The sequence below is a fragment of the Pan paniscus genome, chromosome 1 (genome assembly GCF_029289425.2).
Source record: "Pan paniscus chromosome 1, NHGRI_mPanPan1-v2.0_pri, whole genome shotgun sequence".
Classification (NCBI taxonomy): Eukaryota; Metazoa; Chordata; class Mammalia; order Primates; family Hominidae; genus Pan; species Pan paniscus.
In genome coordinates, this window is record NC_073249.2 from 98052254 (window position 1) to 98065452 (window position 13199).

General features: G+C 47.2%; 2 protein-coding genes across 3 annotated transcripts; one reads left to right on the forward strand and one right to left on the reverse strand.

Annotated features, from left to right (window-relative positions):
- Positions 1-154: 154 nt before the first annotated feature.
- On the reverse strand, positions 155-8720 carry OAZ3 (ornithine decarboxylase antizyme 3). 2 transcript variants are annotated; one of them, NM_001290340.1, is given in 5 exon segments: positions 155-412; positions 1232-1317; positions 3335-3510; positions 4268-4404; positions 8402-8720. In NM_001290340.1, coding segments are annotated over 5 exon segments (573 nt in total). In that variant the 5' UTR covers positions 8434-8720; the 3' UTR covers positions 155-269.
- MRPL9 (mitochondrial ribosomal protein L9) lies at positions 2039-11912 on the forward strand. The gene is made up of 9 exons (XM_003817237.7): positions 2039-2055; positions 3325-3430; positions 8061-8239; positions 8423-8579; positions 9075-9199; positions 9411-9461; positions 10014-10115; positions 10667-10750; positions 11378-11912. The coding sequence occupies exons 2-9, from the start codon at positions 3388-3390 to the stop codon at positions 11507-11509; spliced, it is 873 nt and encodes a 290-aa protein (XP_003817285.2). The 5' UTR covers positions 2039-2055; positions 3325-3387; the 3' UTR covers positions 11510-11912.
- The last annotated feature ends 1287 nt before the right edge of the window (positions 11913-13199 follow it).

A 13199-nucleotide genomic window follows, 5' to 3' on the forward strand; every position in this document is an offset into this window, starting at 1 on the left:
GGGCATGGAGGAAGGCAAAGGGAACCAAAAATCCTTAGGTACTTTCCCTCCGTAGTTCAGGTCCCTGTGATCTTTTCAGTGAATTTAGCTCTGTAAGGTGTATGTCCCTCTCCAGTCAACCCTATTACCCACCCCTCCAAGAAACCGTGAACACTTGATGATTGCACTACCCTTTATTCCTAGGATGGAAAGTGTCCTGAATCACATCCCAGGCCCCTGATTCCATGTGTCAAGGCTTCCAGCCCCTCAAAGCATTGGAATAAGCATGTTCAAGGAGGCTCACTGGGCAGGTGGCCAACATCCCTTTCAAGGGGATACACCATAAAGATGACATTGTCCAAGGGAGGGAGGGCAGGGTGACCTGGTCTGACCACCTCAAAGCCCATGTAGCTGAAGGCCCGCAGCAGGGCACCTGTGAAAGGATAGAACAAATGATTAGAACATGCTTTAAAACTCAATACATGTATGCCCCCAGATTTGATTTCTTCCACTAGGGAGTGGCCCTGGGAAGCAGTGTAGTGCAGGCATATAGGATGTGCTTTAGTCCGACAGACCTAGGCTCTAACTCTGGTTTTAACACTTGTTCTGTGAGTTAGTCCTGCAGAACTTCAGTTTCCATCTATAGAATTTTCCATTTATAAATCATAGAACCTTCCTCCTCACAGAATTTAAGATGAAATGAGATGTTCATGAAGTGCTTAACACTAGAGATTAGTGAGGTCTACCTATATACTAATACAATGATGGCATAGTAAGCTCTGAAATAGTATCTATCACTTATGAATGGTTATTCACCATCCCTTATATCCAACACAGTTTGAACTCCTTGAGGCAAGAGGCTATAGTTTCTGTAACATATGCTCCAGGCATCCAGTTAAATATGTCCCCGTTCCCTTGGCCTTATGTCTGACCCTTTCACATTGTAGGTGCTCCATATGTTTGAGATCCATTTTGTCCTGCTGGCCACATCCCTTGAATGGATTCTGTGTAATTTCACCAGTGCTCCTTCAGTCTGGCCCCTAACACCACCTGCAGGGGCTTCCTCAGAGTCCAGTTGTAACTTGATGGAACAAGTTACAACTTCCCACCTTCGTGGTGGGTGGGAAGAAAAGAATCCCTGAAATGCCTGAGGGTGCATTTTTAAAGACAGGGGAAGAGGGTCTCCTATAAAGGAAAAGGAGTTATCCAGCTGCCTCAGCGCGAAAAGCAAGGAAGAACAGCAGATCCCCACCTCTGTCATTCCGATCATTCTGGAAGTTCACAAACACAGAGTCCACATTTGTCTTCTCTTCCACGTACTCCAGGGTTGCGGTCAAACTAGGAGCCACAGAAAAACAGTTAAAATGTTTGGCCGCTCCCTCTCCCTCTCCGTCTCCCCATGGTCTCCCTCTCCCTCTCTCTCCACGGTCTCCCTCTGATGCCACCAAAGTTGTGAAAGCCGAAGCTGGACTGTACTGCCGCCATCTTGGCTCACTGCAACCTCCCTGCCTGATTCTCCTGCCTCAGCCTGCTGAGTGCCTGGGATTGCAGGTGCGCGCCGCCACGCCTGACTGGTTTTCGTATTTTTTTGGTGGAGACGGGGTTTCGCTGTGTTGGCCGGGCTGGTCTCCAGCTCCTAACCGCGAGTGATCTGCCAGCCTCGGCCTCCCGAGGTGCCGGGATTGCAGACGGAGCCTCGTTCACTCAGTGCTCAGTGTTGCCCAGGCTGGAGTGCAGTGCGTGATCTCGGCTCGCTACAACCTCCACCTCCCAGCCACCTGCCTTGGCCTCCCAAAGTGCCGAGATTGCAGCCTCTGCCCGGCCACCACCCCATCTGGGAAGTGAGGAGCGTCTCTGCCTGGCCGCCCATCATCTGGGATGTGAGGAGCGCCTCTGCCCGGCCATCATCCCGTCTAGGAAGTGAGGAGCGTCTCCGCCTGGCTGCCCATCGTCTGGGATGTGGGGAGCGCCTCTGCCCCGCTGCCCCGTCTGGGATGTGAGGAGCGCCTCTGCCCGGCCGCGACCCCATCTGGGAACTGAGGAGTGTCTCTGCCCGGCCGCGACCCCATCTGGGAGGTGAGGAGCGTCTCTGCCCATCTGCCCCGTCTGAGAAGTGAGGAGCCCCTCCGCCCGGCAGCCGCCCTGTCTGGGAAGTGAGGAGCGTCTCCACCCGGCAGCTGCCCCGTTCGGGAGGTGGGGGGCAGCCCCCGCCCGGCCAGCCGCCCTGTCCGGGAGGGAGGTGGGGGGCAGCCCCCGCCCAGCCAGCTGCCCCGTCCGGGAGGGAGGTGGGGGGCAGCCCCTGCCCGGCCGCCGCCCCATCCGGGAGGTGGGGGGCGCCTCTGCCTGGCTGCCCCTTCTGGGAAGTGAGGAGCCCCTCTCCCCGGCCGCCACCCCGTCTGGGAGGTGTACCCAACAGCTCATTGAGAACAGGCCATGATGACGATGGCGGTTTTGTCGAATAGAAAAGGGGGAAATGTGGGGAAAAGATAAAGAAATCAGATTGTTGCTGTGTCTGTGTAGAAAGAAGTAGACATAGGAGACTCCATTTTGTTCTGTACTAAGAAAAATTCTTCTGCCTTGGGATGCTGTTAATCTATAACCTTACCCCCAACCCCGTGCTCTCTGAAACATGTGCTGTGTCCACTCAGGGTTAAATGGATTAAGGGCGGTGCAAGATGTGCTTTGTTAAACAGATGCTTGAAGGCAGCATGCTCGTTAAGAGTCATCACCACTCCCTAATCTCAAGTACCCAGGGACACAAACACTGCGGAAGGCCGCAGGGTCCTCTGCCTAGGAAAACCAGAGACCCTTGTTCACTTGTTTATCTGCTGACCTTCCCTCCACTATTGTCCTATGACCCTGCCAAATCCCCCTCTGCGAGAAACACCCAAGAATGATCAATAAATACTGAAAAAAAAAAAATTTGGCCAACTCAGAATCCAGAAAGACACCTACTTGGAGCAGAAAAAATCTTATTGGTCGTTTTCTGCCCTCCACCCACCCAAGCCAGGAAATGAAAGTTGCTAAACTAGTTTTGGTAGATTTTTCTTGGAAGCCAAGAGATTGCACACCACTGGATGTAAGCCACAGAAGGGGTCTGGGGAGAAAGGACTACTGAGATGAACAGCTAGAAAGTACTTCCCGTTATTCAACTATTTCTGGATCTGAGTCCAGCTTCCCATGGACTCTTATCCCTTGAACCCCAGATCCTTGCTCAGCTCACAGGCTTGTCTGCATGCCAGGTGAATGGATTGCTTATATCTAGCTCCAGAATTAGCCTTATGTACTATGACATGATAGAAGGGTGAAATCCCCTACCTATTCCCTCCCCATTCTCCCATCCAGGCTCAGTCACCTTTCCCGGTTGCCTTGATCCAAGGCCTGATATGGGATATCCAGGAAGAGTCGATGGTCACAGAGAAGGCCGTGCCAATGGGCAGAGGTCTGGGAGGTAAGGCGGAAGTGAAAGTCTAACTGTACTGGGTCCTGGTGGAGCAGGGGGTCAGTAGCCAGCACCGTCAAGTTCCCAGCCTGGAAAAGGAGTAAAAATGCTCCTCTAGTCTTCAAATCAGACCTCAGGCAGATTGGGGTGTATCTGTTGAAGCAAGGTGGGCGTTGATGGGGAGAGCCTGGGAGAATTGGAGCCAAGATCTTAAAGATGCAATAATATCCCTTAGTCCCAGGAACTAATAGCCTATGCCTATTGTGGAGTTCTCCTTTATATCAAATAATCCAGCTGAGGCAGTATTACTGCCTGCTGACTTCAACCCAGGAGTACAATAACCATTTAGGAACTTAGAAATGTTTACATCAGAGAGCTTAGGATTTAAACAAAGCTTTATAATGTGCTTCCTTTCTCACTAATAATTTCCACTTTTTTCATTATATGGGTTTTCTCTAAATTCTTCTATTTAAAATGCCATGGTTACAACCAGGCTTGTTATTGCAATATGACATGTGGGTAAGTTCTGGATTCCAGATCCTGCTTAGCATCTTTAAGCAGGATCTTGGCATAAACAGCTTTATGTCCCAGAAGTCCTATAGAGTTTGTTTTACCTTTGTCCCCACTCCCTCTTTTCCCATCCTGATTTTCACTACCATCTGTATGACCTTGATTTTACAGTCTGTGGGCCAGAATCCTTGTCTATATAGCAAGTAGCTTTTACACATGTGTTCCAAGATTCCATCTACCTCTGTAATTCATCTTCCAACTTGCTAATGTCCCTCCTCTGCAAGGTATGCAAGAAAAGGGTTGCCCTGTCACAGCACTAGCTCACAGTCCACTTACCGAATACAGTTCTTTAAGCTGGTCGTGGTTACCCTGCTCGGTGCTTTTGCCCTCCTGGAGGCCTACTAGGGACTCAGGAGCACTGGAGGCAGGAACGGGGCTGGAGTGTCAAGTCCTCCTCTTCCTTATAAGTGATGCTGGTTGGGAAAGAGACCCAAATTAGTTTATCTTGGAATCTGAGGTGGGAAGATACACAGTACCAGGCTCTGGCATGATCTTCTGTATTTTCTGTTGTCCAGCCTGTTTCTATGTTCCTGGGCCCAACCAGATGGAAAAATTCTAAAGTTCCATGCCAGCTTTCCACCCCCTATTCTGTTGTTATTTCTTGCCATTTGGGAAATTCTTTCAAATTCTTTTACTTTTTCCTTACATTTTATATAAACAACTACAAATAGAGATGAAAACAAGTACCTTTTATAACAGCGAGGCAGCATCTTCTCCCGGAGGGTGATCCGGTACTTGTAACAATAAAGGTAATAGGCGTATGGTGACCAGATCGGGTAGAGGTAGTTACGTGTTTTTCCCCTCTTGATATAAGAAAGGGAGTAGACAGAGGGGCGACACCTCTTACAAGGCAGTTTTTCAGTTCAGTGCCTCCCTGTGGCAAAGTGAAGTTCACAGGTGGGTGGCAGAGGTTTAGGCAACCTGGTGGCATTGTGACCCGGTGGGCACTATGACATGGATAAGGGGTCAGCCCTTATGTCACCTCAGGACTCCACTCTGCTGCTTATCTACCCTAATCCCTTATCCAAGGCTCATATTCGACTAGTATGCATGTTATGGCTGTATGAATGATTAAAAAATAGAACTTGAAGACTTATGTACTGGTTGGCCAAAAGCCCTGCCTGAGCACTTGTGCCCACCCACCCTCCTCCTCTGTGGACACTCCCCTTCCCCCAAAATCCAGCAAGTAAAGAGTTGGTATCTGACTCTTCCAAGGCTCTGACCCAGTGGTGACCTGATTAGTTGGTTCCCAGTTCATACCAGTTGAGTATTTTTATTATCATCCCTACCCTTAATAACCCAGGATCCTTGTAGGGTAGGAATTGCAAACTAATTGTCTAGGCCCCTGAAGGGGGCTTATGGAAATTAGTGGAGTGGCAGGGTAGGGCTGTAGCAAAATAGGAAAGTTCACACCTTATCTAAAGGAAGTCCACACAACTCAATTCCATCCAGTTCCATGCAAGAATGCAGACTTGATGGTGCTGTATCGTATGATTTTTGAACAGAAACTGGAAAGACAGTTTTGTAGTAAATCTCACCAATTTTAAAAAATACCAACTACTGGGCCAGGCGCGGTGGCTCACGTCTGTAATCCCAGCACTTTGGGAGGCCGAGGCGGGCGGATCATGAGGTCAGGAGATCGAGACCATCCTGGCTAACACGATGAAACTCTGTCTGTACTAAAAATACAAAAAATTAGCCGGGCGTGGTGGCAGGCGCCTGTATTCCCAGCTACACAGGAGGCTGAGGCAGGAGAATGGTGTGAACCCAGGAGGCGGAGCTTGCAGTGAGCTGAGATCGTGCCACTGCACTCCAGCCTGGGCGACAGAGCGAGACTCCAACTAAAAAAAAAAAAAAATCGACTACTAAAAAAATTGTTGATAAAAAAACAACATTGTAAGCAAAATTTGCTTCTGGGACTGCCAATTTGAGACCTCTGCATATTTATCCATTCAACAAATATTTATTGAGGGTCTACTATTAGCCAGGCACTATTCTAGGTGCTTGAGATACATCAGTGAACAAAACAAGTCCCTGCCCTATGGAACGTATCTTCTAAAAGTGAGAGGACAAACCTAGAAAATAAACATAGTAAATTATTTAGTACGTTAGAAGGTAACTGCTATGGGGTGGGGGGAATAGAGCAAGATAAAGGAAAATAAGGAATGTGAAGGGGATGGGTCAGGGTTACAGTAAGAAATAGGGTGATCTCTCACTGAAAAAAACTGACATTTAATTAAACACTTGGAGGATGTGAGGTTGTTAACCAAGCCAGCATCTGAGGATAAGAGCATCCAACGCAAAAGCAGCCAGTGCAAAAGCCCTGAGCAGGAAACGTGCCTGGTGTTTTCAAGAAACAAGGAGGCCACTGTGGGTGGAGCAGTGTAAATTATAGAGGAGCTAATGGGGTCAGAGTATGTATGGCCTTGTAGACCATCTGATGGCCTTTTTCTTTTACCTTGAGTAAAGGAGGAAGTCATTACAAAGTTTTGGGTGGAAGAATGACATGATCTGACTTATGCTTTAAAAAGATCATTCTGGCTGCTATAAATAAGCTACATAGAATTATAAACTGTAGAGAATTAAGGGATATCTTTTAGGGGACTATTGCAGTAATCTAGGAGAAAGTAGTGTCTTATTCCAAGGTAGAGCATTGGAGGTGGTGACAAGTGGTTGGATTCTGGAAATACAAGTGCTCCTTGACTTAAAATAGGGTTATGTCCTGATAAACCCATAGTATGTTGAAAGTATCATAAGTTGAAAATGCATATAATACACCTACCAAACACCATAGCTTAGCCTAGCCTATCTTAAACATGCTCAGACAACTTAGCTGACAGTTGGGTAAAATCATCTAACACAAAGCCTATTTTATAATAAAGTGTTGAATATTTACTATTGATGTCCTACTGAGTGCACATCACTTTCACACCATCACAAACTCAGAAATTGTAAATCCAAGTCAGGGACTATCTGTAATTTAAAGGTAGAACCCACAGGATTTCCTGATGGAGTATGAGAGAAAAGAGTTAGAATGGAAAGAATGGAGTTTCTGTCAACTGAGAGGAAAAAGGCTGCAGATGGGGCAGTTTTGGGGGCGAGGGGGGAATAAATAAATTAGTTTGGGACAGTTAACTTTGAGGTGTCCTTTGGATACATAAGAGGAAAATGACGAATAAACAGTTGAATATTTGAGACGAGTTTGGGAGATGTCTAGGATGGAACTAGAAATTTGGGAGTCATTGGCATATAAATGGTATTGTAAGCCACGAGACTGGATGAGATCAACAGTGAGTGTATACTGAGAAGAGTAAAGGTTCAAAAACGGAGTCCCAAGGGCATTCTAAGAAGCGGGGAGAAAAGGAGAAATCAGCAAACGAGACTGAAGAAGACCGGTGTCCAGGAGGCCAAGTAGTGTATTTAGGAGGAAGGAGGACTGGTCAGTATGTTTAAGGGCCAGTCTTTCCATAATCTCTGCCAAATGGACCTTCTTTCATCCAGTTTTTATGGTCTTCTGTCCAGTACTGAGACCCTCCCCAGAGGGAACTGTCGCGGCCTTACCATAGTTGCTTTTTTTTCTATGGTTTACATAGCTTGTGATTTAGAATTCTCCTTTATTAGCTTAAATACTGCAGTATAATGATTAAGGGTCAGGCTCCTCCTGGAGCTGGCAGAGTTTTCCAAGGGATCCCATCCTTTACCACTTTTAGGTAGATTTGAAGTAAGGAAAAGTGAGAGCATCATTCATTCTCCGGTCAGTATCCAGTCATCACAGAACGTTAGAATTAAAAGTTACCCCAGCAACTAGAGCTACAGCAAAGCCCACACTTTCAAGAGGAAGAGCGTCTTTTCCGACATCAGTCCACCTAACACTCATTCCATTATCAGTCAGTAATTCTAGGCGTCCGTCACCTCTGCCAAAAAGTAAAAATAGGCAAGCCGCGGTGCCATCTGTTCCCCGGCCCGCTCCCCATACCCTCGCTCAGCCCAGACCAAAGCCGCGCCGGCGCGCCGCAGGCAGCCCTGGCGGGGGCCTTTCCTGCCGCCCGACGCCGGGGTCCTCCGTCAGGTCTCACTCATTCTGTGCCTGTGAACATGGCGGCGCCCGTTGTCACGGCCCCGGGCAGAGCTCTGCTGCGGGCGGGCGCTGGACGGCTGCTTCGGGGAGGCGTCCAGGAGCTACTGCGGCCGCGACATGAAGGGAACGCCCCTGACCTGGCCTGCAACTTCAGCCTTTCTCAAAATCGGGTGAGGGCTGAGTCTGGGGTAGGGGGTAGATGATACGCTCGAGTATTGTTTCTGGAGGCGCACTGGGACCTGGAGGGGGCCGATGTGGGGGTGGCGGGCTTTCCTTGAGGGGCTGGCGGCCGTGGTGGAGGGAGAGGGTGTTCCTTGTGGAGACTAGCTTACCGTCGCTTTCCTGGCCGCCAGGGCACGGTCATCGTGGAGCGCTGGTGGAAGGTACCGCTGGCCGGGGAGGGCCGGAAGCCGCGCCTGCACCGGCGACATCGCGTCTATAAGCTGGTGGAGGACACGAAGCATCGGCCCAAAGAAAACCTGGAGCTCATCCTGACGCAGTCGGTGGAGAGTAAGGCCCGGGCCGAGGCGCTTCCTCTCAGGCTGGTCCGGTTTGGCATCAGCTTTTTCTAGCCCGTCCCCCTCAACTATATTTGCCTTGCTTTTTCTTTGTGGAAACAATCCAACTCTATATGTGAGAAGAGGAAGCCATAAAAACTATTGTGATTGTGACATTGGCCTCCAGCATTGAAAATTAAAACATAAAGGCAGCAATATTATTAACAAACAGTGTGTGGGGAGAGGAGCCTGACAATTTGTGCCACAGATACTGAAATCCTCCATGGGACAACTCCTCCCTCTATACAGGGGATATTAAATTTATACATCAAGTTCTAAAGAAACTAATTAGCAGTCTCTTAAATCTTGTTCCTAGTGAATATGAATTAGCATTTCTTTTAGGAAAAATAAGCACTGTGAGAAAGTAAGAGGTGCTTCTCTCTTTGACATATTTTCTTTAGGGACTCCTAGATGGTTCTAATTCCCCTGTCTCTGTTCTAATTGACAGATGTTGGAGTCCGGGGTGACCTGGTCTCAGTGAAGAAATCTTTAGGCCGGAATCGACTCCTTCCTCAGGGACTGGCTGTATATGCATCCCCTGAAAACAAGAAGCTGTTTGAAGAGGAGAAATTGGTGAGCTCAAAGGAAGGACAGAGAGACTTGGAGAGATAAAACCTCTTTTCTCTCGCAGCTTCCTTCCCTTTGACATTTAACTTGAAAATGAAATAGGAACTAGAAGAACAGGAATGCAGAAGCCCAATGTCCAACATAGGAATAGTCTGATGCTATTTAACATGGGCTCATTTTTCTTTTACTGCTTTTCATCTTTAACTTTCTTTTCTAGCTGAGACAAGAAGGAAAATTAGAGAAGATCCAGACCAAGGCAGGTGAGGCGGTGAGTAGAAACGTAAAAAGTATTTATTTGTCACAAGACTTACCAACCTCACCCTGAGAGTCTCCCTGATTCCCTTGAGGTCTCCTGATTGCAGACCCAAGAGTGGGAGAAAGGGGAAGTGTTGTGGCTGCCCCACAAAACAGGTATGGAGACCTCTTGGGAGATCCCTGATGTGTTGGGTGAAGTGCCTTAAAGTACCAAGGGAGGTCCCAATCTGGGAATCAGGGAACCCATGGAATAGTCTGAGATGAGGGCTCTGCCTTCAAGGATATTTACGTACAAGTTGGAGATAACATAGACACATGAGAAGATAATCAGTACAGGCGCCCACGACCATGCCCGGCTAACTGTTGTATTTTTGGTAGAGACAGGGTTTCGCCATGTTGGCCAGGCTGGTTTCAAACTCCTGGGCTGAAGTGATCCACTTTGGGAGACCCACCTTGGCCTCCCAAAGTGGTGGGATTACAGGTATGAGCCATCTTGCTTGGCTTGCATACCTTGTGACCCTGACATGTTTCCTCTCCGTTGACTCAAACTCATAATTCCTTTCAGACAGTGAAATTTCTAAAAAGCTGTCGCCTGGAGGTAGGAATGAAGAACAATGTCAAATGGGAGCTGAACACTGAAATAGTTGCCCGCCACTTCTTCAAGAATGTGAGTGTTCCCAAAAACCACTCTACCCCTGAGGTGGAAGCTGCCTCTGGAAAGGAGGCCTGGGATTGATCCCTTTGTTAGCAAGGGGTGTGATCATCCAGTTGTAGTTAAGGGAAGTATTCTTGGTTAGTTTGCAGGAATATGGGAAGGAAATGGCTAAGGACTAAGGATGGTCACATAGAATTTGAAGATTGATAGGAAAAGGTGGTGGTTTCCATTTATTTCCTGTCTACCTAGGGAAATGCTGGGGATTTGTGACTCACTGGAGAATTGTTACTTTTGTGGATGAAGTGGTTTTGGCCTCAAGCCCTGTTTCTCTTTGTGAATCTACCTCCCTTTCTGAGAAATCAGAATTGAATTTCTCTACTACCATCTATGAAGGTGTATGCCCTTCTCTCCCATGGAATCAGCCAGAGTAGACACCCCAGTTTTATTCATCCCTGTGCAGGGAATCCTGTAACCCTCTTTATGAGGTTCCCTAGAGTGGCAGTCATGAAAACAGAGTTCATTTGAGCTGAGATTTTTTTTTTTTTTTTTTTTTTTTTTTGCAGCTTGGTGTTGTGGTTGCCCCACATACATTAAAGTTACCAGAAGAGCCTATCACACGGTGGGGCGAGTATTGGTGTGAGGTGACGGTGAGTGTTTTGCATACTTTCTTTTTTCTTTTTTTTCTCCTTTTCCCCCACTTTTTCCTTTTTTTCCTTTCTCTTAAAGACAGGGTTTTGTTTCATTGCCCAGGCTGGATTCAAACTCCTGGGTTCAAGCGATCCTCCCACCTCAGCCTCCCAAGTAGCTAGGACTACAGGCATTAGCCACCGCACCTAGCACCTACCTCTCCCTTTTTTCTAATTTTTTTTTTTTTTTTTCGAGATGGAGTCTCACTCTGTTGCCCAGGCTGAAGTGCAGTGGCACGATCTCAGCTCACTGCAACCTCCACCTCCCAGGTTCAAGCGATCCTTCTGCCTCAGTCCCCCTAATAGCTGGGATTACAGGCACACGCCACCATGCCTGGCTAATTTTTGTATTTTAGTAGAGACAGGGTTTCCCCATGTTGGCCAGGCTGGTCTCAAACTCCTGACCTCAGGTGATCCACCTGCCTCAGCCTCCCAAAGTGCTGGGATTACAGGCATAAGCCACTGTGCCCAGCCCTAGCTCTCCTTTTTCTGACTGGGAGAAAAGTCAGGGTGAAAAGCTGGGATTAGGTGGTGCTAAATCTTACCTACCTGACTGATCTCTGAGAATTCCCATTGTTTTGTGTGCAGGTAAATGGGCTTGATACTGTGAGAGTGCCTATGTCTGTCGTGAACTTTGAGAAGCCCAAGACCAAAAGATATAAGTACTGGTTAGCCCAGCAAGCTGCCAAGGCCATGGCCCCCACCAGCCCCCAGATCTAAATCTACTCTCCCTCCAAGGCAGCAAAGCAGAATCAGGAGCAGTGGAGCAGAAATGTGCAAGCACCCTGATCTCACTCCCAGCTCTGACCAAATACAGAATTTTAGAGAACATCTGAAGACATCAGACTGCACTGCGTATACATGTTGAATTCTTCATTTTTGCCATCTTTAACTGTCATCACTGGGGCAGGGCAGTCTTGTTCCAGAAGTACCAGGCTGTAGATTTGATAAGCTAGATGCAGTAGACCGAAACCATCCAAAACCTGTTTAGCTTCTTCCTCCATTGGAGTTTATTGGGACAAACAGGAGAGCCAGCCATTGTCTCCAGTACTTGCCTCATTCTCATCATCCAAACTGAACATTTGTATCCCAAGCAGAAATAAAGAGATTATGTTCTTTTTAAGTAAGTGTTGCTTACTGGTCTTGAGTAGATGAGACAGGACATCCAATGGAGATTTCCTTGAGCCACAGAGGTTTGCTGCTAAAAAGGAAAGAAGAGAATATCTTAGACTGCATCCCACAGTTACTGTGGTATGAACAAATTGTGCTGAACAAATTGATGATGTGTTTGGTCTTAACACTTACTCTTCTTAGATACATTGATGTAGTCATCAATGTGAATAAGCACAATGGATTCTGCTTCTCTAAGATCTGAGTAAGGCCCAAGGGTAATTGTTGGAAAGCTGGGATGAAAGAAGCTTAAAAAGGGAACTTTTTTCCTTGAACCAGCTCCTGAAATTCTGAAAAAGAAGTTACCTTAATTTTCTAGACCAAGATTAAGATAGGGAGCTAGTCATAAGGTAACTCTGGAATGGATGAATGGATGTCTTGATGGGAGATAAACGAAAGTAGATAGTTTTCTTTTCTTTTTTCTTTTTTTTTTTTTTTTTTTTGAGACAGAGTCTTGCTCTGTCACCCAGGCTGGAGTGCAGTGGCATAATCTCAGCTCACTGCACCTCCACCTCCCTGGTTCAAGTGATTCTCCTGCCTCAGCCTCCCGAGTAGCTGGGACTACAGGCATGTGCCACAGCACCCGGCTAATTTTTTATATTTTTAGTAGAGATGGGGTTTCACCATATTGACCAGGATGGTCTTGAACTCCTGACCTCATGATCCACCCTCCTCGGCCTCCCAAAGTGCTGGGATTACAGGCAGGCATGAGCCACCATGCCTGGCCTGAAAGTAGATAGTTTTCTGTAAGTTCAGAGTTTCATTAGTAGAAAAAAACATTCATTTTCAGGTGGATTGTGCCAAGGTCACTCAAATACAATGTGAGGTCATGCAGTTTAGGGTAGTAAAGATGGGATCATTGACTCCTTTGCTATCCATACCAGACATTGGTTTCTTTCCTATTTGAGCTCACCTACCACTCTGAGTCAAACACTTTCATCCCATCTCAGCTAATGAGAAAGTCTGCCATCAGTAGTTGCACTGATAACTATAGCCAACTTCATACTTGACAGAGCTCTGTAACTCAAGTGTGGCACTGGCACTATCTGAAATTTAGCATTTCTTCCCTCCCCACCCTTTTCTTTCTTTTTTTTTTTTTTTTTGAATGGGAAAATAACATTATTTCACATTAGGGAGTAGGCAGGCATCCAGACTCAGAACTGGAATTGCTTCTTGGTGGCATTGGGGACCATGAGCGTGTTGAAGTGTACCATCTTGCTCATGCTGGTGCTTACCCAAC

Coding starts and splice junctions, on each gene's coding strand:
- MRPL9 (XM_003817237.7), top strand. CDS start 3,388: ATGGTCACAGAGAAGGCCGTGCCAATGGGCAGAGGTCTGGGAG. Junction 3,431..8,060: donor AATGGGCAGAGGTCTGGGAG/GTAAGGCGGAAG, acceptor GTCCTCCGTCAG/GTCTCACTCATTCTGTGCCT. Junction 9,200..9,410: donor TGTTTGAAGAGGAGAAATTG/GTGAGCTCAAAG, acceptor TTTCTTTTCTAG/CTGAGACAAGAAGGAAAATT.